Below are 26798 nucleotides of genomic sequence, written 5' to 3'. Positions count from 1 at the left end.
CCAAACTGAAAACCAAACCAACCAACCCCCCCTGTAATTCTGTGTATGCATTGAATGTGTGTGTATATATATATCTCCCAGTAATCTTATTCCACAATTTCATTTCTACATTTTTATGAACTTGTTTTTTAAGGGTACTATGTTTAGTTAGAATAATTAAATATATAAAAGCTTTGAGAGATGATTTACTAGATAAATATATTTTCAGCTGGCTGATGTTCAAAATATTTTTTTAATTTTTGTTTTTAACCATTCAAAATGTATTTGTATTTCCAAAATCAGACACGAATTGTACTTAGAAATATATTAAAACACTCTGTAGGGACAACAGTGTGCATTTCTCTTTTAAGAATTCTGTATTTTAGAGCAATGTGGAATGTCAGTCTCGTACCGGAATTTCCAATTGGCTTTTTTTTTTTTTTTCTCCCTTCATTTAGAATGTACTTTGCGGAAGCCCTACATTTTTAATTTAAAAAACAAACAAACAAACAAACAAAAAAACCCCGACACTTTCTGTGCCTCCCCCGTGCTGCTGTCCGCCGGTACGCAGCTGCCCTGCCCGCCCGCGCCTCCCCCCGCGGCGGGGGCGGCCCCGGACACAGAAGATCCACCGGCGGCGCGCGGCGTGGGTGGCCCGCGGCCTGCCTCCGCCCCGCCCGCGCGGCGGAAGTGACGCGCCGGCCGCGCGCTGGCGTGCGGCGGGCGCTGCGCGGCGGCCATGGGCAGGAAGGAGCGGGGTGAGCAGCCCGGGGCGGGCCGGAGCCCGGCGGGGAGCGCCCCGGCGGCGCGGGGCCGGGGGAGAGCGGGGCGGGGAGGTCCGCTCTGGGGCGCCGCGGGCCCGGGTGGCGGCCGCGCCGCCTCGTCACAGCTCCGGCTTTGCTCCCAGATAAGAAGAAGTCCAAGAAGCGCCATTACGATGACGACGAAGACGATGAAGACGAAGCTCCAGGCAAGGAGTCGCAGGAGGCGGTGCCGTCTGCGGCGGGCAAGCAGGTGGAGGACAGCGGCACCAAAGTGGACGAGTACGGGGCGAAGGACTACAGGCAGCAGATGCCCCTGAAGGCCGACCACTCCTCGCGTCCGCTCTGGGTGGTACGTGCGGCCGCGGGGCCTCGCTGCGCCCCGCCTCGGGGCTCCGCTTCCCCGGGGGCCGCCCTGCAGAGCCAGCGGGGCCTCTTGCCTGCGGCTGCCCTCGAGTGCGCTGGGCTGCAGGCCGGGGCAGGCGGCCTGGCGGCTGCAGGTCTGTCCCTTAGCCGTGAGGTTTGCGAGGGAAGCTGGCAGGGGCGTGTTTGCCCTGTGGGCTTTCCCCCCGTGCAGGAGCCGGCGCTGGGCCGCAGCCCGCCCGGCAAAGCGCGCCCCGCTCCCCGGCAGCCCGCTGAGGACGCCGAGAGAAGGGGTTTGTGCGCGGGTGGGGAGCGCCTGCTCCCGGGGCTGGCCTCGGCGGCTCGGTCGCAGCGAGATCGGCGCTGGTTCTGGCGGGCTGGGCGGTGCGGTACCTGCAGCGCCCGTGCCGGGACAGGCGGGCTGCCCGCGGCGTGGGGCTGCCCGCGGCGAGCCGCTCGGAAAGCCCAGGGGAATTGCTCCGTCCCGGCAGCCTCCTCGCAGGTCCCCTCTCCGTCGGGCACCCCTTGCTGGGGGTGAGCCCTTGACCGGACGGGCCAGCGGAGCACCGTAAGCCAGATGTTTCTGGGAGGGAGGCAGAATGGCTTGCGGAAGCGGCTGCGCTGGCCAGTGACACAAGCGGGCTCTGTTGTTGCAGTGACAGAGCCGCAGGGTTTGTATGTTGGAATGAGACGGCCTTCAGACAGCCTGGTCTCATCTTCTGTAACTGGTACCGTTTGTCTTCTCTGCCCTGAAAGGGACGCCAATAAACCTGCCCAAGACACGGCTAGCGGTACAGGTGTATAGACAAGAGGTGGTTGCTCTGCCAGCGTCTGCGGGGCGTGTGTTACTGAGTGCTGTGACACACAAGTGCCATCTCTCCTCCTCCGTTCATTCTGTGCAAAATGAGTGAGGAATTTTGTTTGGTTTCAGGGGAATGGGACTGAAGCTTGCTCAAGCAATTTGCTTAGCATTAAAAAAGAAAAAAAAATACGCCAGTGTATCAGTCTGTAAAAGCTTAATTGATCTGGGTGTGGTTTATTCTTAGTGCCATAGAAGGGACATTGACAAATCAATGTCGACCCTTTCAGAAGACAAAAGTTGTATGTTCCTGTGTCTCCTTTCTTCTTTTTCTTGAAACTTTGTTGTTAGGGCAAACACTGTTTTTTGAAACGGTATGATGCGTTACTACCTAAACAGTGTACTGTCTCTGTGTCATAGTGGCTGCTTTATAGGAAATTCCTGATTCTGTTCAGCTAACACTGTTACGCCTTCAGCGTTTCTTTTTATTTCTGTAGGCTCCCGATGGCCATATTTTTCTGGAAGCCTTTTCTCCAGTTTACAAATACGCGCAGGATTTCTTGGTTGCCATTGCTGAGCCTGTGTGCAGACCAACCCATATTCACGAGTACAAGCTGACTGCTTACTCACTGTATGCTGCTGTTAGTGTTGGCTTACAAACGAGTGACATCACAGAGTATTTACAAAAACTGAGCAAGACTGGTGTTCCAGATGGAATAATTCAGTTTATCAAGGTAAGAATATTTTATTGGTATTGGAAGTAGATTTAGTGCTACTAGTGAAAGCCTTTCCTGCTGCCTATGCTTAATTGACTTTTTTTTAATCGTTAATTCATTGGTTTTATCATCTTGTTCTATTCTGTTGCTGTTTCAAGAGAACAGAGGATTCTTTTTTTTTTGGTCTTTTTTCTATAGTAAATTATTGGACAAATACTATTTCCACAATATATCCTGGGTGCAGTTTATGGTTTTTAAAAAAGGAAAAAGTATACCAAAGTGTGTGTGCACACTTTTCAGCCAGTAGGAATTTTACGTGGGGAAAGTTTCCTGAGATTTGCTCTGGAAGAAGACTCTGAATGTGGGAAGCAGTCTGGAATAGCCAGGCACTATAAAACATAGGTTACCTTATCCTGCAAGTATGTTCTTGCAGCCTGGGAAGCAGATTGGAGTCGGGTATAAAAACCGGATATGTGTGACTTGATCTCCTGCGTAAGCTAATGCGTGCGTCTTCTGAAAATACCTTTTCAGGTTTATTCTATAAGCATAATAACATTGCAAGAAAATGTTTTGTGGTACCCTGCTTCCCTACAAAGACCCAAACTGCATTGCAGCATTTGGTCCCAAACGTAGAATCAGTCTTTTGCATATTCCTAATGATTGCTCTTGTTCGTTTGTAGCTGTGTACCGTCAGCTATGGGAAGGTGAAGCTGGTACTGAAACATAACAGGTAAGTGGCTTCTTCCTTAACTAGCGTGGCAGAGGACAGCCTCCAAATGCCCAGCTGGGCATAGATGAGTGGTCTCAGTAGCTGTTGAGTCTTATAGCTCCCAGCTGAGTGTAGCATCTACCAACACAAGACTGCTTTTTCAGTTGTTGAAAGTGTTTAATACATTAGTCAATTAACTCAGTTTGGTGTCCCGAGCTACTCATGGTTATCATTACATTTTTAAAAGTAGGTTGCTAATTAGCTATTCTAGCTTGTTTCTTTATTGCTTGGACTTCCAACATATCCTTAAGGCTTTCAGATAATTGTTTCATTCATTTCTTCCTAATTGATATAGGCCTTGTTAGACAAGTTTTTCTACAGCTGTCCTTCAGTCTCGTGTATTCTGACTTGTAATCCATCATTCAGGAAGGATAAGCAAATCCATCAGCAAGAGGGGTGTGCTTGTTGGTGGGTTGAATCTGATTTGTTTTAATCGTAGAAGATAGCATTGGAAGGGGCCTTGAGAGGTCAGCCAGTTTAGAGCTGACCGATTTTATATAAACCTGTGATTCTGCGGTAGGGAGAGACAGCAGAAACCTGAAGCCTATGTCTGCACCTTGCCTGTGTTTTCACTTTCTCCTTTTATTTCTTCTGCAAAGTTCTCTCTTGTCTGACAGCCATAGAGAAGCCCTGGGACTATAATGCTCTGCTTGTGCTGCTGCTTTTTTGAACCTGCTGCTTGGGATAAAACTAACGCTCGTATTACTAGCAGGTTTTTGTCCTCTTCCTAAGCATTTCTGAGGAAAAGATTTCTCCCGTGCCAGTTCAGACTTAAGTCTCTCTTGGCTCACATTTTAACTGTGATCTCCAACCAGCATCATTACTGATGAATCTCCAGGGGGGGTAAAAATTTCAGGATGCACTAATTTAATTTTTTAGATGGTTTGTGTTTTGGAGTTTTTGGGTTTTTGTCTTTAGGGCTTTTTTGGTCCTGTGGGCAGGACATTAAAACACCACATCCCGTGTTTTCACAGACTTGGCTCAATTCAGTCTCAAAAGAATTGAGTTGTGTCACATGTCGCAAATAAGACATGTATGCGAGAGCTCTCTCTAGGCAGTTCTGCTGGACTTTCCTCACTCATGTTATTTTAGAGAACATTTGAGTAAGGTGGATAATGGCAAAGTACATCATGCTTTTGGTATGAGGCATATTTTAAAATTTTTTATTGCCATAATTTCTTTATTTTTAAATTACCACCCCCAAGATGGGATACCTGAGAGTGCATCTGGGATAGCTATATATTTAGGTATCTATGCCACTCTTCCTGTCAGTTATTCAGTTGATTAGTTCATAAAAACATTTTTCTTTGTTCTTTAATTTTAGGTATTTTGTGGAAAGTACCCACCCTGATGTCATTCAGCAGCTTCTGCAAGATCATGTTATTAGAGACTGTCGCCTAAGAAATGCTGAGGGTGAAGAAACAGAGCTCATTACAGAGACATTCACGAGTAAATCAGCGGTATGTTTGGGCATGTTTTAAAATGATTGAATTAGATAAACTGTTGAGTAGTTTGAAGTGATTATTGTTTGTTTGTTGTATCGGCATTTGCTTTCAGTTCTGTCAGCAATGATCTGTGCCTCCTTAATGAGCCCAAATTTAGTGGGTGGGTGGGGAGGTGTCTCTCACGTAACCTTTGGTGAAAATTGCTGTCCATCTATTTCAGATTTCCAAATCCAGTGAAGGTGGCTTTGGTCCTTCAACATCACAGGGAACAGATGCTCAGAATAAGCCTGATGTCCCAGCTGACTTATTTGAGTTTTATGAACAGATGGACAAAGATGAGGAGGAGGAGGAGGAAACACAGACAGTATCTTTTGAAGTCAAGCAGGTATGAGTATTTTCGTCTCTGCATTTGCAGCTTTGCGAAGTGTGCCCAGGACTTGCAAATAAGCGTGAGAACTTAATGTAAAGTACTGTGGCCCTTTGATAGGGGAGATCACTGGAAGTCATTAACATTTCTTTCCTTTTGCCTTCCAAAATCTTAGGATCTTCCTCTTCAGTACAGAGGGCAGCAGGCTGGGTATTGTTCCTTCCCTGCCCGCAAGATGTAGTTCATTTTGGGTTGCGTTGGGGGTTGTTTTTCAGTTTTTGTTTTGTGATTCATATTTGCGGAAGAAACTCTTGATGGTTCTGATTTCATAGCTTGAGAAGGGTAGCTGGAGGTTGGAGCACAGGCCTGACTTGATCTTCAGAGACCTTTTGTAAAATTTCTCAAGGTGTTTTTGGACTCTAAAACTCGGTGATTCTAATGATGTCTTACTGGGAAAAAATGACATTTTTAAAAAAGATAACTTAGTAGATACTTTGTTTATTTTTAAAAAAACCAAACCAAACCAACAACCTTTTGGTGATTGAGTTAACCTGTCACTGTGGTGGAATAACTGCATTACCAGGGTATGAAGATTTTCCTCATAACAGATGTGCAGCTTTGGCCGGTCCTTCTGTGTAACACAGAGAACCTTTTGTGTCTGTTATTGAGCTCTTTGTTACAGGACTTCAGGATGTATTTTAGTCACTGCCAGATAAACAACACATCTGAGATTAATGCATCATGTTCTTCCATCTGTCTAAATAGCCCTTTCTAGTGTTGACTGTTATTTAAAATGTTTGAGTTGGGCAGAGGTGGTCATGAATAAAGTTTCTGGAATGAACTTTAACTCTCGCAGACTTCATGAGCATAAAAGATAAATGTAACTGCACATGGTACTATATAATCTAGTTGTTTGGGGAAAAAAAAAGAATTAATTCAGACATGGAGAATTTACCATCTGAAGCTTTGTTTTCTCTTCAGGAGATGATTGAAGAACTTCAAAAGCGTTGTATCCATTTGGAGTACCCCTTGCTGGCAGAATATGATTTCAGAAATGATTCCGTGAATCCCGATATTAATATAGATCTGAAACCTACAGCTGTTCTCAGGCCCTATCAAGAGAAAAGCCTACGGAAGATGTTTGGAAATGGGCGAGCCAGATCTGGTGTTATTGTCTTGCCATGTGGTAAGTTTCTGGGTTGGTATTTAGGGGTTTTGTTCTTTATTTGCCTGTAGTGAAGTAACTTCCAAATATGACAGCTGCTTAGATTTCAAACAGTAGTGGGGACTGTTCTGGGTACCAGTATGCAGAGTCCTGTTGTTTTTTAGTGAGTGAGTGGCAAGGCTGTGGTGAGGGAGAGCCTGGTTGATAGAGCTGTGGGGCATCTGCTTAACAGTGCTGTCAGTATCCCTGTAGTGACTGAAGAAGTCATTTGTGGTTGTGGTAGCTTCAAATTGCCATTCATGCTTTCACTGTTATAGAATCATAGAATCGTTAAGGTTGGAAGAGACCTTTAAGATCATCCAGTCCAATCATTAACCTACCACTACCAAGTCCACCACTAAACCAATTAAGGGGAGAGTAATAATTAATTTCATGTTTCCTGGCTTGGTGGCTGGATTATTTTTTAATGAAAGTAAAACTAGAATGGAATCATTAAGGTTGGAAAGGACCTCTAAGATCATCAGTCCAACCATCAACCCAACACCACCATGCCTACTAAACCATGTCCCAAAGTGCCACATCTGCATGTTTTTTGAACACCTCCAGGGATGGTGACTCCACCACCTCTCTGGGCAGCCTATTCCAATGCTTGACCACTCTTTCAGTAAAGAAATTTTTCCTAATATCCAATCTAAACCTCCCCTGGCACAACTTGAGGCCGTTTCGTCTTGTCCTATCACTTGTTACTTGGGAGAAGAGACCCAACACCCACCTCGCTACAACCTCCTTTCAGGTAGTTGTAGAGAGCAATAAGGTCTCCCCTCAGCCTCCTCTTCTCCAGACTAAACAACCCCAGTTCCCTCAGCCGCTCCTCATAAGGCCTGTGCTCCAGACTCTCCACCAGCTTCGTTGCCCTTCTCTGAACACGCTCCAGCACCTCAATGTCCTTCTTGTAGTGAGGGGCCCAAAACTGGACACAGTATTCCAGGTGCGGCGTCACCAGTGCCGAGTACAGGGGGATGATCACTTCCCTGTTTCTGCTGGCCACACTATTCCTGATACAAGCCAGGATGCTGTTGGCCTTCTTGGCCACCTGGGCACACTGCTGGCTCATGTTCAGCCGGCTGTCTGCCAACACCCCCAGGTCCTTTTCGGCCAGGCAGCTTTCCAGCCACTCTTCCCCAAGCCTGTAGCGTTGCATGGGGTTGTTGTGACCGAAGTGCAGGACCCGGCACTTGGCCTTGTTGAACCTCATACAGTTGGCCTCGGCCCATCGATCCAGCCTGTCCAAAACCCCATTCCCTCTAAGTCAGCTCTGCTGATCTTCCAGTGAAATGTAAAGCAGTTGGCATCAGAATAATTTGTTCCTTTGTTGGGAATAGGGAGACTGTGGGGAACTGGCAATACAAATACGCCATAAGGGAGGTGCAAGGAAGAAAAGAGTTTGTGTGCACAAGTTCTGGGCCTGGGAGCTTGAGAAGGAAGTGAGGAATGTGCATATTGGGACAACCTACAGGAAGCAGTGGAAAAGGCAAAGAGGCAAAGGCAAAGAACAGGAGACTGCATGCCAGCGCCCTTGGTATTGGGGGTGGAGGAGGCAAGGGCCTGAGAGAGTGTGTAAGGGATGCTGGAAGAAGTGTGAAGGAGGAATGGAAAGATTTAAGGACTTGCTCTGGGGATGAACGACCATAGCTGGTAGGGGCAGTGGGATAGATCACCTCTAGAGGAAGCTTTCTGTAGCCACCTGGAATTTAATGTGCTTTTGAAATTAAGAAAGCATTAAAATGATTGCTTCCAATTGGCAAAGCCATTGTCTATAATTATTTTCTTGGGAAAATACAGTTATGTGTCCAGTAGACAATCCAGCTGTTGTTTCAGAAGTGAATACTCCCATTTCTTTAAGGCTGTTACAGTGAAGAAACAATGAAGAATTTGCCCTTACATGATTTCATATCCTCTGTTTTCCTGTTTCCCTTTGCTCTTTCCCCGCCCCACACTTCCTACTCCAGTGATACCTGAGTGACGACTAATGAACATCACTCTTCTTCCTCTGCAGGTGCTGGCAAGTCTCTAGTTGGAGTGACAGCTGCGTGTACTGTCCGCAAGCGGTGTCTGGTCCTTGGTAATTCTGCGGTGTCTGTTGAGCAGTGGAAAGCCCAATTCAAGATGTGGTCCACCATCGATGACAGTCAGATATGTCGGTTCACTTCTGATGCCAAAGACAAGCCCATTGGCTGTTCTATTGCTATCAGCACATATTCCATGTTGGGACACACGACGAAAAGATCCTGGGAAGCAGAAAGAGTAATGGAGTGGCTTAAAAGTCAAGAGTGGGGCCTTATGATACTTGATGAAGTACATACTATCCCTGGTAAGGAAATGGTGTGCAAACCTTTCATGTTATATACACTGTTAATGTTACTCTGCTCTTTTAGAAGTGGTGGGTTTTTTCTCTCTTTCTTAGGATTAATATAGTGAGTAAAGCCGTGTCTTAGGGTTCTGAGACAAGTAGACTGCCTTGTTCTACTTTCTTGTTCTTTTTTTTTTTTCCCCTGATACTACAGAGTTTAGCTGACCATTAGTTTTCTGAAATTCTTCAAATTAGACACTCTGTTTTCTATAATGGCAGTGTAAAATGCAAGTGCCGCCTTCTGTGTAGGTTGATAAAGTGCTCTTAAGATACCTGATTTACATTTGTCTAATTTTGCTGTAGACAAATTGGAACAGGAGATGAATTCATCTGCCGCCTTTTCTTTTGAGATGTAGCAGCACTGTAGGCCAACTTTCAATATCTATTTCTGCTCAATAAAATATGAGTAACCATAGTGATTACTGTCCAGAAATAGTTGTTGTATTTGAAATTAGTATGTAATTGATATTTATACTGTTGGAAAGCATTAATGTAGTATTAAAGTGTCTGTGGAATAATCCTGGCTAAAAATACCACCCAGATTCTGTTAGCTGCTCTACCTTGTTCTCATGATTCCATTTGAATATAATTTGGTGACTACAGAAATTACGGATTTCAGAAGTACACCTTGGTGATTAACTGCCATTTTATCAAAGTAGCACATTGCTGCCACCGTACTTTCACTTATGTTCTTGGTTTCATAAAAATTAAGGTATAGAATCTCCTCTGTATCTTCAGATTCTGCAATTACAGGTTCTCTAGCAATACTAAAGATGAGTAATTCTGCCATATACTAGAAGTCCTGAATGTGGCAGAGTCAGACAAGAGTCCTTGTGTCATAGTTCCTTCTGTGAAATACTATATGAACTAAAACAAGCCATGTAACCTCTGAGTATACTAATTTTCTCTTGGGAAATGAGAAATAATACAGATGCCAGGTTAACTGGGATTTTCAGAGTATACTGAAGATGTAAACTAAAGCTGCCATCAGTGTGAAATTTTGCTCTGACAGATTTGTTACAAGTGTATGTGAAATGGGGTAAAATTTCCCAACGCTGTGCTTGCTTTGTGTTCAGGAGTTGATGAAAGTGGTTTTTTAAGTTGCACTATTTGTCTCTAAATCCATTCAGGAAAGTAAACAGAAAATTTGTCTTGCATTTCTTAGCAAAAATGTTCAGACGTGTGCTCACTATTGTACAAGCTCATTGTAAACTGGGGCTGACTGCTACCCTGGTCAGAGAAGATGATAAAATTGTTGACCTGAACTTCCTGATCGGACCAAAGCTCTATGAAGCCAACTGGATGGAACTGCAGAACAGTGGCTACATTGCTAAAGTCCAGTGTGCTGAGGTGATGCTCTGCTTTTTGGTACTACTAGTGTTTATTTAGTATGCTTATAACTTTTTTTTTTAAGGAAAATGTATAAAATTTCAAGTATTTAACTGGGAAAAACAGGTGCCCTTACGACTTTTCGTTTACTTTGTAGCTTAGGCAAGGCTGTTTGCTGGTCAGTATGAACACATGGCAAATCCAGTAGCCACATGTTCTTCAGCCACATGTTCTCCCGAGTGACTTCAGCACTCTTTCTCTTTGCAGGGTTTGTGGTGTTTAATCAGCTGTCTCCAAGTCAGCATTTGGAAATGTGAACAGTGGCTGCAGTATTGTACACCTAGTTCTATGCAGCTGACATTTGTGTTGTCTGACTTGACGTCCTATCTTAAGCTCAGTTCTCTGTGGTAGCGTAACATCATGTTATGATGAGCATAACGTCGGGTGGTTTGCTGGAAGCTGCTTTTTAGAGACTTCAACTAGTAGACAGTCTGTAGCTGTTTGAGGAAAATTCTTGAAACTCTTAAAGAAGGAAAATAGCAAGTTTAAAAAAACCCCACAAACATAAGAAAAGACCTGCTTATTTCAAGCCTGAGTGCATGAGGGTGAAAACTGAAAACGTAGGGCTGGATCTTACTATTTCTTTCCAATATAACGGTGTGTGACCTCTGTTCTTTCCAGCATATGGATGAGAGAAAAATCTGGTATCAGAGAAGCAGAAACCTTTCACACAGGCATATTAGAATGTTAAAGTAACCTTTCTGGGTTAGACTAAAGGGCTAACTAATATATTGTCTCGATTAATTGTCAAGTAAGATACTTAGGGAAGAGTATAAAACCAGGGCAAACATATCAGTTACTTTTACTGATAACTTCTACAAGCCCTCAGTCATTTATGACTTTGTGTGGTTTCCGTGTAACCATCAGTGGGTTTCTTTTTCATGAACTTGTCTGGACTCCCATTGAATGGAAGTAAAGTTTTAGCAGCTACAGCTTGCTATGGTGGAGTTTCATAATTTAATTGTCTCTTGGGTTTTTCCTGGGGGTTTTTTGCTTTTCTGGTTTTTTTTTGTTGTTGTTGTTTGTGGGGGTTTTTTGTGTTGGTTTTACATTGGTTGTTGTTGTTGGGGTTTCTTTTTAAACCTGTTGTGCTAGTTTCATGCAATTCTTCCTAGCTCTGTTACTGGAATAAATGATACAGATGCAGGTCAGCTGTTTTCCTTTCGAACTTTGTGCAAACAGGAGGTTATAGAAGGAAAAAAAACCCACAACTATTTTTAAGTAATAGAATGCAAGAGACAAGCATCTAGAAAATAACTAGGCTGAAAGGAGAGTAACCAGTCTGCAAATCCAAATTTGACTGTTGAGGCACTTCGGTTAATTCTGCCTTGGGAGCATAATTCTTCTCAGTCCCTGAACTGCCCTTTAGACATTGACAAGTGAAACATGGGCTACCTTTGTTCTGAATGATGTGAAAATTCTGCAAGTTTATATTCTTTAGGCCAGTGTTTTGAAATAACATTCCATGGGACTAGCAAAAGCGAATAAAAAAAAGCAGTGTTAATGGCTGGTAAATAACAAGTCTCATACATTGCAACTGCATTGGATATTTGTTTGGATTTTCTTGACATGTTGTTGAGAAGTAGCATCTTTAATCAACTTGCCTTAGTCCCCATAGCCAAGATAGATGTCTGGTTTGCTCTTTAAGTGCGGTTCTTTCTAGGTGGCAAGAGAGGGCAGTGCTGCTGTCTGATAAGGCAGGTCATGGTCATTGCAGGTACTACTCTTTCACTGCTCTAAAAGAGAACAAGCAGCACAGATAAAAAAGTTAAAAGAAGTCTAAAAACAGAGAACAAGCCTGTTCTTTAACTAAATTTTCAGAGTTTTGTAATTTACAAATAATCCCTTTCCCAGCTGCTGTACTAAGTTTTTGGTTTGGAGTGTGCGTCTTGCAGAATGTAAAATTGAAAAGATCATTGGACTGAGAAGTGGATTTTATCCGTTTCCAAATCCAGAAGAGAGTGCAAATACAAATCAAAATATATTCAGTTTGCCATGTAGTCTGAGGCATTGAGCAATAGATGAATTGTTTTGCTACAATCAAATGTTCAGTATTCATATATCATTCTCACTTTAAAATAGTCTCTTCTGATTTAAGAATTTTAAGTCTTTCGTATAGACAGCATACAATAACAATGGAGCCTATTCAATGCATAATTTTATTATTAATGTAGTCAGAGGATGAAAAAAGCCTCATCTAGCATTTAACTCACCGGAAAAAATGTTTTGAAACAACAAAGTAGTTCTTAGCAGTACAAAACAATTCAGGTTGTTTAAATAAAATCCTGTAAATTGTCACATAACTTCCTTAGCTGAACAATGGTAATGGAAGAGGCTTTTCTTTGCAGTATTTAATTTGTACTGTGCAATGGATATGGGGGAATAAGCCATGTTCAGCAGAATGAATGTCTTTAAATTATATGCACTGTAGCTAGTGTCATTCTATGCTATAGATAGTATCATTTCATTGGCATAAACTTTGAAATTCGTAATTTCTTCTATTTTCATGCTACAGTAGAAGAAAATATCTCAGTAAGCGTAGACTTGTGCAGTACTATGATATGTATTTAGATAATAATTGCTTAGGGAAACCTATTGAAAACTTCTCATCAGTCCTAGTGTTTTGAAAGTTGTAGACTCAATAGCTGTGATAATAAAGGTCACTCCTTTGCGGGTATATGAAAAAAACCTGGTAAATTTGTTCTATAATGAAGAGTAAATATGTCTCTGAGCTTTCCGAATTTGAATGAAAATTAGTTTTTATGGAAAAAGCTTTGACTGCTGGGACAGGGCAATTACATAGATAGTTCATTCCCTTAATTGTTGCTCTGTAAAAGGTAGTAGCATTCAGTACAATTATTAAGTATGAAGTATAAAGGAAATATCTTCCAGTCCTGTTCCAATCCTGCTGCCTATTTCTGTCGTGGATCTCCCTGCCAAAGCATTTAGGAAGGCCAGGATATTAATGAGGTTAAACAGAGTCTGGCAGTGCTGGAGACTACACCAATCGGTGTCTTTCATTTTAGTACAGAAATTACTGTGATAAAATTTGTGGCCTGCGCTATACAGAGATTTATAATGCCATTTTCATCCCCCCATTATCTTTTAAATTCCCACAGGAATAAAATAAATAAATAACGGAGGGTTGCTTTGTGTGTGTTTGTGTACGTGTTTTAATTCTAGGTTTGGTGCCCAATGTCACCTGAATTTTATAGAGAATATGTAGCCATCAAAACAAAGAAACGGATACTGCTGTACACCATGAACCCAAATAAGTTCAGAGCCTGCCAGTTCCTGATTAAGTTTCATGAGCGACGGAATGATAAAATCATTGTATTTGCTGACAATGTGTTTGCACTGAAGGAGTATGCAATCAGGCTTGGGAAGTAAGTGTTCGCAACCAACGATGGCACTGTTGTTTTCCTCCTTTATGGAAAACTGCCTTGTAATCTCGCAGCTTTCAGTAGCGTTTAGATATTTCTTGTAATTCTTTGGTTTAATTCCAATCCTCTTGTATAAAAGGAGTTTGGGAGGGTAGTTTTTTGCGTGGATTTTGTTGGCACTGCAACGTTACTTTGGTGTAGAACTGTTTGAAAAGAACCTCTGTTCAGCACTTGCCTCAGAGGAGTTTTCATCCAAGATTTCTGTGAAACACTGTTAGTATTTCTCCATTCATCTTATTATTATTGAAAGACAGTGGAAAAATTAGGGGCTTTTAAAAATATCACTAGAACTATTTCTTTAATGGACAGTAGCTTCCCCTGTCTCTCCAAGATGAAGGTTTTCAAATAAACACTCTCTGGATCTTTCAAGGTCTTTTGGGACCCAGGGAGTTCCTCTTCAGGTTCTCAAAAGGTCTTAAGCTTGTCTAAAAAACCTAACACAGACTTTTCTGGGATCTGTGTTGTACCAGCGCACTGCCTAGAAGTACTGTGATTGTTTCATAAACAAAAGGATGTTGCTCCCATGAGCTCCTCAGCTACCTTAAATGACTCTAAAATGAGCGTAGTTGCAGAAGGTGGTATAAATAGAGGGGTTAGCATCACTGTGTTTATAGGTTTGGGGAGGGATGATCAGGGAGAGTGTTTGTCGGGATCAGGCATAGAATCTGGCCTCATCCTTTCTTTGACAAGCCGAAATAACGCCTTGTTTGCTGGAACCTGTGGGGCATTTTGACTGCGTATGATTTCATGTCTAGGAATTTCAGCAGTACTTCTTAGCAAAACCACAAACAAGGCTTACCCTTTCCAAAATTCACGATCAGTTTTGACTGTAGTTTAACAGCCATGTTGTGCTGGCTTGCTGTGACATAAAATAGTAAGCAGAGCTAATGATGCTGGATGAATTCCAGCACCCGTGGTCTCTTTCATCATTTTTTTTTCACTCTGTCTGGACAGAGATTAGCTGTAATGATGCCTCTGGAATGCCTCTAGCAGTGTTCAGTGCACCACAGAAAAGGCCTTTAACAAAGGTGATGCTGGGAAGGGTGCTTGCTAAGTAGCACAACAGTTGCTAGAAGCATGACAGGAAAATCAGCTGAAAACCTTAGTACTGTGCACTGCATGCTTATGTTCAGCTGCCACCCATGTATGTACAATATTAAAAGTTAAATGAAACGTGGCATTGGTTCCTTGTGTTAGAAATAATGTATGGAAGTGTGAACAAAATAGAAATTGTAGAACTTGATTCCTGTTATTTGGAGATGCTTGTTAATGAGCATTTGGAAAAGTAGTGCAGCAGATGAAAAAGCAGTGGCTATGGACTCCTGCATGCCTCTCATTTTTTGCGTGGGCTTTTCACCATTTGTAGCTTTTTGTTTGGTTGTTTTTTTTTTTTTAAACTCTGCTTAGGCAGGAAGAAAACAGCCAGACTCTATAGAGAGATTCCTCAAAAATTCATAGTAGCCCAAGTTATTCATGAAGTCTGTAGGTGCCTGAGTTTGTGTGAGCCTTCTGGATTGGGATATTAAATGTTCCAGGTCATCATCAAACAATAGGAACCTTACATGAAATGCCACTGTGAGCTGCTTGCAGCCATGGAATGTTTGAGACCTTGTTCTCATTTCAGTAGGTCCAGAAGGTATTAGGAGGGGCAAGAGGGTAGCTTCAAAAGCAAAAAATAATTTTCCCAGAACAAAATCCAACAGCCAGGTTGACACTCAGCATATCATTGATAGAGAAGCCTGGAATTTCAAGTGTTTAAATAGGAAGCAAAGGTTGCAGCTGTCAATGTGCTAATTCAGTAGATTTGAGGGGGAAAAAAATCTCTTATTTTAACAGCTGCCTTCAGTCTTTCATGTAGTCTTAGCAATTGTATTCAGTCTGTTGATATACAGCTTCATTGGTGCACGTAATTGCAAAACATTTATAACTGTCAGAATTTATTTCTGGCAGACTGGGTTGCTGCAAAGGGTTCCACAAACAGCTGGGTAGCTGCCATAAAGAGCCAAACAAGCTAAAAGTAAACTGTAAGCTGTACCAAAATCTGTTTTGTTTTTATATAGTTCAAATGTGTACTGCACTCCCTGCCACGGTATCTTAGTACCCTGTAAGAAATGATTGAGAAATCTTGAATTGATTGAATTTGCATATGTTCTGTTCTTTCCAGACCCTATATATATGGTCCTACTGCACAAGGAGAAAGAATGCAAATTCTACAAAACTTCAAGCACAATCCAAAAATCAACACTATTTTCATTTCCAAGGTAAGTGAGGACATTCAGTGTGTCCTTGTACCTATCTTCCGCGTGAACTTTAAGAGTAAGTTATATGTGCATTTGACATCTTTGTATTGCAGCTCACAGAGGTGTACTTTGTATTAAGTCTTTGTTTATGCTGTATGGAAATAAGACACTGCTCAGAGGCTGCTTCTCTGTTATAGGTAGGTGACACATCCTTCGATCTGCCAGAAGCCAATGTTCTGATTCAGATTTCGTCCCATGGTGGGTCTCGAAGACAGGAGGCTCAAAGACTGGGACGAGTGCTGAGAGCCAAAAAAGGTAAATGAGATGGTGGTTGGGCTCTGGGCCTTGGATCATAGTTTCATAGAATTTCAGAGAAACTGGATATTCATGATACTTCTTTATATTGTCCTTGGATTATGTTTTAGTCAAAGGGGATATATGCCTATATACCAGTGAATGAAAATGAAGCATTTTCTGTGTCAGTAAAGCTTCATGTCGGAAAACTTCCAAAGGACAAAAAAAGCTGAAGGAAAATTATCTTTTTGTTCTTTGGTGGTTCTTTCACTTTTTCATTCCTTGGTAATTTCTTCAACATGAAATCGTAAAGCAAGTCTGTAGAAAGCACATTTTGATACTGCAGATTACTTTCTTGTAAAAATGGGATTTGGTTTCCAACTAGTTGCATTTTTGCAAAACGTAACCAAGGAGCTTCTTGTTTAGAAAAATGATTCTTAAAACACTTCCTACGTGCACTTAAGATCTGCATACGCCTATTTTATGTGCAGTTTGTCCTTGTTGCAGCTAAGGCTTTGTTTGAAAATGCATACAAAACCTATGTTAGTGAATTAACAAAGTCTTAGTGAAACCTTGGGTTTTAAAAGAGAATCCAATGCTGTTTGGATAATAGGTCTTCAGGACCGTAAGTTTAGAAAAAAAATAAATTATATGCAGCCTGGTATATCCTGGGCTTCAAACAGCCCTATGAATTCTTCATTAAATATCTTTGTCTCACCTTTTTTAATGCAGAAACACTTGCAAACACTGGTTTACATTGATAAAACTTTTCCTTTGTCTTTTTCTGTTGAACTTTTTTGACTTGTGTTGCAATCCTTGCTCTTGACTTTTTACTTCTTTACATAATAGATTAAAAATAATTTTATCTTTCACCTTGCCTAGCATAATAAAGAAGCAGGTTCTTCTCAGAGCACCAGTGTAATTGTGTTAGTCTACATTTCCTTTTCCATTTTTTCCTTTTCACCCATTCTCAAGTTATTAAGAACAAGAGTAGGAACTTCCATGCCATGTACTTTGTCAGTCAGTTTATGTAAGGTCTGGGTGCAGCTAAACTTTGCAGATTGTTTTTGTGGAGAGACAACTTATTTAAACACCTGTTTTCAGTGTTTTGAAAAAGTCCTTTTGTGTTCTTGGTTGCAGTGTTCCAAATGGAACTAATCTCTCGGTGTCTTTGTCTCCTAGGCATGGTTGCAGAGGAATACAATGCCTTTTTTTATTCTCTTGTGTCCCAAGACACTCAGGAAATGGCATATTCAACAAAGAGACAACGGTTTCTTGTAGATCAAGGTTATAGCTTCAAGGTAACTTGTCCCTTCTATTTATTATACTCGTGGCCTAAGAATATAACTTTCATGTTCTTTCATGTTAGTATTAGGTCAAATACTTGAGAATTCCGGTTATGGAATGTATTAATGAAGGTTTTGTTTGCAAGCATGAACTGTTCTGTTATTGTTTTATCATCTATATTACTGTGAGGGTAGATACAAGTAGCTTAGTACAGCTTCTAGAAAGGTAAGTATTCTAACTTCAGACAAAGCACCTGCTGGGGAGTGAAGCAGAACATTACTTGCATGGTTGGTTTATATTCATGCTCTTCAATTGTCCATCCGTGCAAGCCTCCTATTATACATTATCATACTGGTTGTGCATAAAGCATTGTTGACAGGTGTTCGTGTCACAGTGGCCAGCAGCAATTCATAAAACTTCCAAAACATCACAAGTCACAAATAATTTCCAAAGAACTCCAGTCTCAGACCAGTATTTCACTATGAGGAGAAAATCTTTTTCCTTGTGGCTGAAGACAACATACAATGGGCAGGATTCACCCGTCCTACGTTCATACATCTGACTCAGGGAATCATAACGTTAGGTGTCTGAAGTGTCTAGTGACCCATTCGAAAAGAAATACCTTTCAGAGATCTTTGTCCACACACTAATCTTGTGCACCATTTCCACAGTGCTGTCCAAAACCTGCAGTGGTACAGAAAACCAGTGAAGATGCAGACATGTTGATATGGTGGCTCTGTGTTAGCAGAAACTGTTCTGGCTAATGGAGGTCTTCAGACTCTGCTTATTTAGCCTCCACCAACAGTTTGACCTTCCTCTTGTAATTTTCTCTGCACAGAATGAAGTATATCACAAAAATCACTGGGTTGAATGTTAATTGATTACGAAATGACAGGATGAAGTATATCACCAAAATCACTGGGTTGAATGTTAATTGATTAAGAAATGACAGGATGAAGTATATCACCAAAATCACTGGGTTGAATGTTAATTGATTAAGAAATGACAGAATTTACTGCAGGAGAAGACTGTTACTGCAGAGTAGATATCTTCCTACCTACAACTAAAATATCCTCCTCAAAATAGAAAACCTTTTCAGTGTTGACAATGTAACAGAGCCATGAATTGAAAGCCAGAAGTTTCCCTTTTGTAAAGGACTTAATGCAGTCTCATTTCTCCAGACATACTTGAAAATTGATCACCCCCTGTACTTCAGTTTATTATGTATCTCTGTATGTTGTCTTCTTCCCAACATAAAATCTCACTCCACCAAAGCTCCTCTATTTTATAGATTTCACGGCGTATCTTATTTATTTTTCTTTTAATCCGTGGGCTGCCCCGTATGCTCATCTATTGCATTGTTAAAGGCAACAGAGTGTTATGACAGCTCTTGCTTTTAGGTTTTTTTATTGAAAACCGGACAAAACCGGAGTTTACTGCTCTCATTATAAGTCTTCCCAATAAGAAACATTGCTGAGAGGAATAATAGAAGATAAGGCTTCCATATCTGCCTTTAGGGATCAAGCTCAAGCTTTCGGCGTTGCCAGAATCATGCAAGGATTGCATGAGGTGCAAGGGCAAGCAGCCTCCGCTGGATTGCACTTGAGCCTACCTACTTAAGAGCTTTTCGTCATGAGGCATACATGCAGTGCAGGACACCCCTATGGGTGAAACCTGTCTGAACTGCAGCTATGCTGAAGTAAATAATTGCTCTGTAATCACTGGCCTGTTAAAGAGACCGTTAAGGGGGTCCTTACACCGTAACAGACATGTCACAGTCTTTATAGGTAAAAACCTTGTTTCGCTTTGTAGTGAATGTATTTTGACAAAACTGTAGATCAGTACTAAGCTGCAACTAATTACAGCAAATGCATGTATGTGGCTATAGCCAAGAAGATTACAGAAATCCCTTTACTTATATTTGAATGCCTTTGATTTTAGAACTAAGGAAGAGATTAAAATAGAGGGATTTCATTTTGCAAGGAAGACCTAGTCCTAGGAGCTTTGGTGTAATATGGGAAAAAAAAGCAGTGCAAGTGGCAGCTGAGTATCTGGAGCAACATTTTATCTGACCAGTACTGGAACATTCTTTATTTGCAGTTTAGGAACAAAATGTTAGAATATCTATTTTCTTCTGTTTGCCAAACTTTAAGCCTTAGTCATAGCTGGCATCAAAGAATAATAGGGTTGGAAGAAACTTCCAAGAAACCATCTATTGTGTTTCTTCATTCCAAGCCAGGATCAACTATGTGTATGTCATTCCCATCAGATGTTTGCCTTCTTATTCTGCCAAATATGGAGACTCTACCTCATCTTTAGGTAATGATTTCAGTGCTGATGTCCTCTCCTTCAGAATTTTTGTTCCTAATGCCTAAATTACTAAAAATCCCTTGCTCCTTTAAAAGGGTAACAGTTTTCACTTTTTTCCCAAGACTTACTTTCTTCTCACTGTCTCTCAATAGCTCCATTCTCTGCCTTTCATCAAAAAGAGGACTGGAATAATATTTTTTTGCTAAATCACTTATTTTGTCTTTGCTTCCTAAATAGGAGCCTTGTCATCACAATTTACTCCTTGGAGGCTAATTATCTAGTGGGGTTTTTTGTTAGCTAACAATAGTTTAGTTATTTACTGTATTGTGTTTTTATTTAGAGGCTGAATGTAGGATATATTAAATTTTAAAACCAATAGCAGAACTCCTCACTACATCAAAGAATTGGGGATACCTTTAAACTTGGCATCTGTTGAACAGCTTAAAAAATTATGATGCAGTGGGAATTCTTTCCATTCTATGAATCATGTTAGCACTGTTTTGCAGCCACAACTGGAAACAGGCTAATGCAATTTAAAATTGCGTTTTGTGACTCCTTTTTCTTTATTGAAATGGTTGTAGCATGTGTGCTTCTAAATAAACAAGAAGGGGGATGATCGTGTTCCTTTAGCCATACAGTAGGACAGGTTGCTTCCCTGAATGGACTCTTAAAGCTAGGCCATTTCTCAGAAAGACGTTTTCAAATTAGAAATTGCCATTGACAACAGCCCACAACACTGATTATTCGTTCTAGTCTTTCAATACCCTGTTTTTCAATAGCAGTACCTTGCATCTAATGTGGATTTGTTTTGCCTTAAGCTGTATTTATATTGTTTTATCAGTCTTTGTGATCAGATCTAGCCCAGATTACTGAGGTAATTAGTTTTTAATTGTATTGACTCAAGAGATAAGCTGAGGAAGGAAGACTACATAATCAAGGGAAATGGCTGAATTAGAATGTCTTTCTCAAGACTTCTTCAAGTTGGAAACACAGTGGGGAAAACTAAGATTCTCATGTAGAAACATATGTTTACCAGAATGCATTTAACTGCAGGAAAATTTCTTGTGAAATTTTCAAAATACCTCTAATTAAGAAAGCAAGCTGCCTATTGTAAAGCTTTACAACAGAAACTTGAGAGCTTTTCAGTTCCTTAGAAGAGTTTTTTCAGGGAGTATATGGCACTACATTGCCAGTAGATGGCATGTGCCCTGCATCCACGGTTATCAAATGAGTTGCTAGGAATTGCAAAGAGAACAAGCATAACAGTGAAGTTACCTTTTATCTAAGTACACAGACCTTGAAAGAGTCGTTTTGCTCTGCTGCTGATGCTTTGTTGCAGGATGCTGCACTGTCTCTCAACAACTGATCATACATCTTGATTAGTTAGGGTTTTTTTTTCCCATATTCCTCAATGTTTATTGCTAAAATTCTCAGCGTCTGAAAAGCTAGTGGATTATTTCTGTTAAATGTAAAGTACCAATTCGTAAACTAGACAAATCTAGAGTCCACAGCATGAAGCTAACCTTGCAGTAAGTTGAGTATGCATCTAAGCTGTATGTGCTTTGGTCAGGTTCTTGGTCAAGCTGGTATGGACAGCGTTTGGCTGACATCCTCTGTCCAGAGCTTTTCTTTTTCCTTCTTCTTTTTTTCTCCAAAGGTTTGTATTTTGTGTTTCCAGCTAGAATATAACAAGGGATATGCGTGTGCATATAGATGTATGCCACTTAGCAAGATTTTATATGTATCTGTGGTGCTACCCGTAGTGTTAAGCTGTTCAGACCATTAATAAAAGTTGAAGGCAGTTCCAAGAGGATACGGGATCAGAAATCCTTGTCTTGATTTTGAATAGCTAACACTGAGGAGGAAGAGCCCTCACCTTGTATTGTGCTCTGTTTCTTAGGTAATAACAAAGCTTGCAGGCATGGAAGAAGAAGAACTTTCATTTTCATCCAAAGAAGAGCAGCAGCAGCTTCTCCAGAAAGTCCTGCAAGCATCTGACCTGGATGCTGAGGAGGAAGTAGTTGCTGGAGAATATGGTTCAAAGTCAGCTCAGGTAATGAAGAATGCTTTGAAAAGGATGACCCACAAATGTGACAGAACTGGACCATTCCATTTTAATTCTAAATGTGATGCCATCATTGATGCCCTATTATCTTTGTGAAACACTGGAGAACAGATTTATGTTTTTTAAGCTGCATTAGCATTTAGCTATTTGAGTAATTCACTTGTTGGGAACTGGAAAGAAGTTAGATGTGGAATTCATGTCCTTCTCCATTACATTTGAGGGAGAAGATGACAGATCTGTTGTTACAGATTTTGCAGTAAATCTTCTAAGTCACAAGCAATGAAAATATTTTAAAACATTTTTAAGATGCACATATGTCAGAGCACATACTCTTGTGGTGGTACAGTGCTCCTTGAATCATGCCCTGATTCCCTCATACCCAGAGGGCAGAAACATAAGGGCCACTTTTGTTCATTTTCAAGAGAAGTACTGTTGTAGACAGTAGTTTGACAGTTTCCGAAACAGATACAAGAAAAATAAATAGCCTGAACCATTTATTGATACATAAGTTAAAATCAAGCTCAATGTGATAATTAATTTTTTAGAGTTAATTTTTAGCTAAATCGTATTGTGCTGAAATGCATTAGGAATTCCCACTCTAAGGTATCTTTCCATATTAAAACTTAGATATGTTTGTATACTTATGGTGAGTGGCAGGCAGTGACTTTCTTTGTAGAAATTTTTCTTAAGAAGAAAAACTTCGAAGGCTTTTTGGCATTAAGGTCACTAAATGAACAGTGCTGCCCAGTAGCCAGTGGGCATCAGTTGGTTAGAGTTGGTCTGTCTCATCACACACTAAGCACGTGTTTTTTTCCTCCCCTTACTTGCAGGTGTCACGTCGTACGGGCACAATGAGCTCTATGTCAGGAGCAGATGATACAGTTTACATGGAATACCACTCTTCACGGAGTAAGGCATCTTCAAATAAACACATCCATCCACTATTTAAACGCTTCCGGAAATGATGTCCTTCACGTGTGCATTTTGTTAAAACTGTGGATCCATGTACCTGTTTCCATAACTAAAAATATGGAGTTGAAATTTCTGACAGGTCCTTTAAAAGACTTTTTTTATATGCATCTATATAGCCACATATTTACTTAGCAATATATGTGCTCTCGTGGGTGAATGTGAAAGGAAAGAACGAACTAAATCGTACCACAGGAAAGATACTATCCAGTGACTGGATCCTGGTTATACCTGTCTGGTTTTCAGGGTAATTAATAGAATTTATTTTTATCAGCTGAAGACCCTTTTTCAGAGGAATTCTGGAAAGGTTTTGTAAATGAAGTTTGTACTGATGTTTGAAATATTATTTATCTGATTATTGTGTCTGTGCAACAAAATATTGTTTTTTAAAATGCTTAAATAAAAGTCATTCATTGAGCTGAACAAATCCTGATAGGAGCACTTTACATAATATTTTTAAACTGGGAGCTAATTTATACTTATGACTTAGCCTGTCTTAAAATTCTAACAAATTGTTTGGAAGTATTTTGAAGTTCAAAGACAAGGAGAAAGAGGGACTCCGTCTCTGAAGTAAACTCAAGGAAAGCATTAGTAAATACAAATTAATTTTGTGCTCCGTTTTCCTCATTTTTGTTGCCACTGTTGAGAAGTTGCTGAAATAAAAGCCGTTACCCTTGTCATTTATATTCTATTTATTAACCATGCAATAAATCCATCATAACTGCTAAACAGTGCAATGTCACTACAGAAGTTATTATTGAGTCAGAAAGTCTTTTGACTTGTCATAAGGTGAGTTGGAAGCAGAGGTTTGAAGGAAAGATTCCTGAGTTTGGAGGGTTTTTTGTTAATGAAGACTGCAGTATATTTCTAGAAAATTTGAGGAGAGATGGTGGTGGTTTGTGGCAGAAGAATGCTTTTTAAATAACATCTGCTTAATATTGTAACAGTTATGCTACTTGGTATTGTATTATGAGGTGGGTTTTTTTGCTGAGAGTTTGTAGAGCTTTAGGAACAACCGATGAAATAACATCAGTCTTGATCTGTTGGTTCACAATAGGTTAGTATAAATCTTTACCACACTGGAAGAAGTATGTATGTCTTGGTTATATGACAGACATGTTCAGAAAAATATTTATTCTGTTTCTTATTAGCATAAATTTGCAAATTGAGAATATAGAAATATTAGAAGCATAATTCAGAACACATGGTGCTTGTTTTCAGTCTCTGTACTGGAGTCAGGTAATTTTGAAAATGGAACTGATCTGGTTCAGTTTAAGCTTTGTTTAGTCTCCAAGCCCTACCCCATAATGCATGGTTCTTTCTGTTGTTCTGAGTCTTCTGCCTCACGGACTGGGATCAGCCATGGGACTGCTTGAGTGGCTTATGTGGAAGAGATTAATGTGCAGTATTCTGGTGCTGATTTCATCTCCCCAGTTTCAAAGCATTATTTACTTACAATAGTAGTTTGGACCAGCTCTTGTGGCAACAGTTGGTAGAAAAATGATAATTTAGTATAATGGGAGCAGTCTGTGACAATGGGATAGCTGAGCAAGGCAGCCAGCATCCCTGTGCATACTTCTAACACACTTTATGAATTGCTTTGGAACTATTGTCAACTCTTCATAAACTTGGGAAAAAAAAACCTACTAAATGTGGAAATGGCTTTATAGTAATACTAATTTTTGCAATTGTGGCACTAGTAGTAGCTGGACTTAGGACAGCACTCTAGTTCTTATGCATTAAATCTTGTCTATGATGATTAATGATCTTACTCTTCTAAGTAATGGATCTGTGTGGGATGCAGTACTTTGGGCATCAAGTACAGCATAATAATTTTATGAGGTAAGAATGACTCCGTGCTTCAGTAATACTGTGTTGGTATTCAAACTTTACATTTAATTACTTTGATATGATTACTGCAGTCATTACTGCCTGCTATTACTCCAGACTGTAGCTGCGAGTGGCAGACTGGTATGCATTTACTCACTACAAAACAGTTGCTGCTGCGCATGGTAGCATCTGTACGGGAATATCGTCAGTCAATTCTGCTTTCCAGGCAGGGGTCAGTTGCTGAGAAACACTGCTGGTTCCTGGCACTTTTGTATTGGCCCCTCACTAACCCACAGACTGGCAGTTCTCAGATAACGACTCCTCACCCGACGGGCGGTCGCAGCAGACTGCTCCAGAATTAGTCTGCAATTGCAGCCCTCTAGGAAGCTAAATTGTCTTACTCAGCCACAAAAGTCAGCGCTGTATTTTGTCAGGCGAGTGTCTTTATTTGAAGCAGTACTGTAGACCTCAATTGTAACGCTTCGGCATGACCAGACAGTGCATGGTGGGCTCTTGCTGCCCTGTAGCCTGAATCCAAAGAGTCTGGGCCCCAGCTCTCTTGGAGTGGTCAGGTCCTCACATGCTTTATCAGACGCTCTTGTTGGCCAGTGCTTCTCTTACACAAATGGATAGCGAGATCCCTTGCTTAAGTAGGCTGTGGAAACAACATGGCTGAGAGCTCCATGTTTGCCTTGAAAATGGTGCACATGAAGAAAATCTTGCTTTCTGCCATTGCGCTGCTCTATACGTACCCTTCCGAGATGCTGCCATATCCCTACAGGCGTATGCTTGCACAACACCACGTGTTTCCAAGCAGCAGCAAGGTGCAATACAGTTTATGGATCTGGATGACTTGCAAATGAACAGTGATAGCTAAATGATTACCCAGAAAAGATTTGTTTGCTGTAGGACTCTCACTAAACTGGGGGCAAGATAACATGGATTGGTGTGGCAAAACTGTTTCAGACCATGAGGGACGGCAGAGGCAGGTGAACTTTGGGGTAAGTACATTATTTCTTGGAAGTCTGTGGACAGAGGAGGTGCGATTTTCTTGGATGTAATTCAGGTTTCCTTGCTGAAATAAAAGCTTTTACTCAGCTCATAGCCACCTCCTTAGGCTGAATTCCATTCTGAGGAAACTTAATCTTGAGGAATTGTCATTTTTAATAGTTCTTTTATTTGTGTTTCTGATAGGCTGCAACACTGAAACTTGTGTTTATGTGCTCTTCATCCTTGTGGCAAACCAGCAGGTGTCTGTGAAGGGATTAGTGCTTGAAGGATTTGTTGTTATTCATTAAGATGACCTAGACTAAAAGAGCACAGTGACATTGAGGTGGCAATTTCAGCAGCATCACAGCTCAGCAAAGCACTAAACTACACCCAGTTTCTGTTTCTCTGGTTCCTTATGCCCTCCCAATGGTCATTATTAGTAGTGCCTTACTTTTTTCTAGTGTGTTTAACAACTTGGGACTTCAAGGCAAGTCGTCTCAGGATAATTTAATGTGGTACACAATAAGAAGCATAGGATAAGGATCTAAACCTACTACAAAAAGTCTACAAGTAGAGCTGAATTCTTTATTTGTTGCAGTTGATTCATGGGGTTTTTGTTAAGCACTAAACAGTAAATCATGCAGAGTGCTATCAACACCTGGGATTGGCTAGCTTGCTCTGATTTAAATATCTTCTTTTTGTACAATATTTGATTAAGATTTTAATTGTTGTCATATGGTAAATGAAACCAAAGACTGAGAGAAGCCTCTTGCATTTTTCTTTTAAACTAAAGCTGCTTCAGTAGTAAATTACCTATAAGCTCTGTTCTCACCTCATTGCCTGTTAAGTTCAAATTTGTCCCCTTTTCAGGAAAAAAACTTAGGAATTTAGAAAGCATTTAAAATTCCAAAGAAGTAACTTCACAACTTGAAAAGATCTTTCAGAAGATGGGTTTGAGGACAGTCAGAAAAGGCAAAAACCATGACTAACTATGGCTTTTTTCAGTGAAGAGATGTTTCAAACTACACTGAAAATGTTTGCTTACCTTTCTGGTATTTCAGCACTGTTTTTCAGCTTTTCTTCCTTGCAAATGTTCTGAAGAGCCTGTCTGTACAGCCTTAGCTGAAGGTGTTACTTAAGCAAAGTTAAATGCCTCTGATCAATCTCTTTTACTTCCATAAATTACACTTGTAGCTGCATTAGCTCT

General features: G+C 40.7%; 1 protein-coding gene across 8 annotated transcripts in view; it reads left to right on the top strand.

Moving 5' to 3' along the window:
* The first annotated feature begins 706 nt into the window (after window positions 1–706).
* The window catches only part of ERCC3 (ERCC excision repair 3, TFIIH core complex helicase subunit), a 31800-nt gene continuing 5708 nt past the window's right edge, over window positions 707–26798 (top strand). For 2 of the 8 annotated variants that reach the window (XM_075710123.1, XM_075710122.1), the window contains exons 1-15: window positions 707–737; window positions 887–1092; window positions 2400–2636; window positions 3299–3348; window positions 4712–4847; window positions 5053–5217; window positions 6181–6385; window positions 8421–8735; window positions 9940–10124; window positions 13347–13549; window positions 15771–15867; window positions 16044–16161; window positions 17323–17441; window positions 21638–21790; window positions 22633–22711. In XM_075710123.1, the coding sequence (XP_075566238.1) occupies window positions 719–737; window positions 887–1092; window positions 2400–2636; window positions 3299–3348; window positions 4712–4847; window positions 5053–5217; window positions 6181–6385; window positions 8421–8735; window positions 9940–10124; window positions 13347–13549; window positions 15771–15867; window positions 16044–16161; window positions 17323–17441; window positions 21638–21790; window positions 22633–22711 (2287 nt within the window). In that variant the 5' untranslated portion in view covers window positions 707–718. Of the gene's footprint in view, window positions 738–803; window positions 816–886; window positions 1093–2399; window positions 2637–3298; window positions 3349–4711; window positions 4848–5052; window positions 5218–6180; window positions 6386–8420; window positions 8736–9939; window positions 10125–13346; window positions 13550–15770; window positions 15868–16043; window positions 16162–17322; window positions 17442–19662; window positions 19747–21637; window positions 21791–22632; window positions 23452–25382; window positions 25498–26798 lie in introns of those variants that run through there. The other 6 variants (XM_075710124.1, XM_075710126.1, XR_012831039.1 and 3 more) reach the window with 6 other exon arrangements.

Source organism: Pelecanus crispus, chromosome 5, assembly GCF_030463565.1.
Source record: "Pelecanus crispus isolate bPelCri1 chromosome 5, bPelCri1.pri, whole genome shotgun sequence".
NCBI classification, from domain to species: Eukaryota; Metazoa; Chordata; class Aves; order Pelecaniformes; family Pelecanidae; genus Pelecanus; species Pelecanus crispus.
This window is presented reverse-complemented; position numbering and strand designations above follow the sequence as displayed.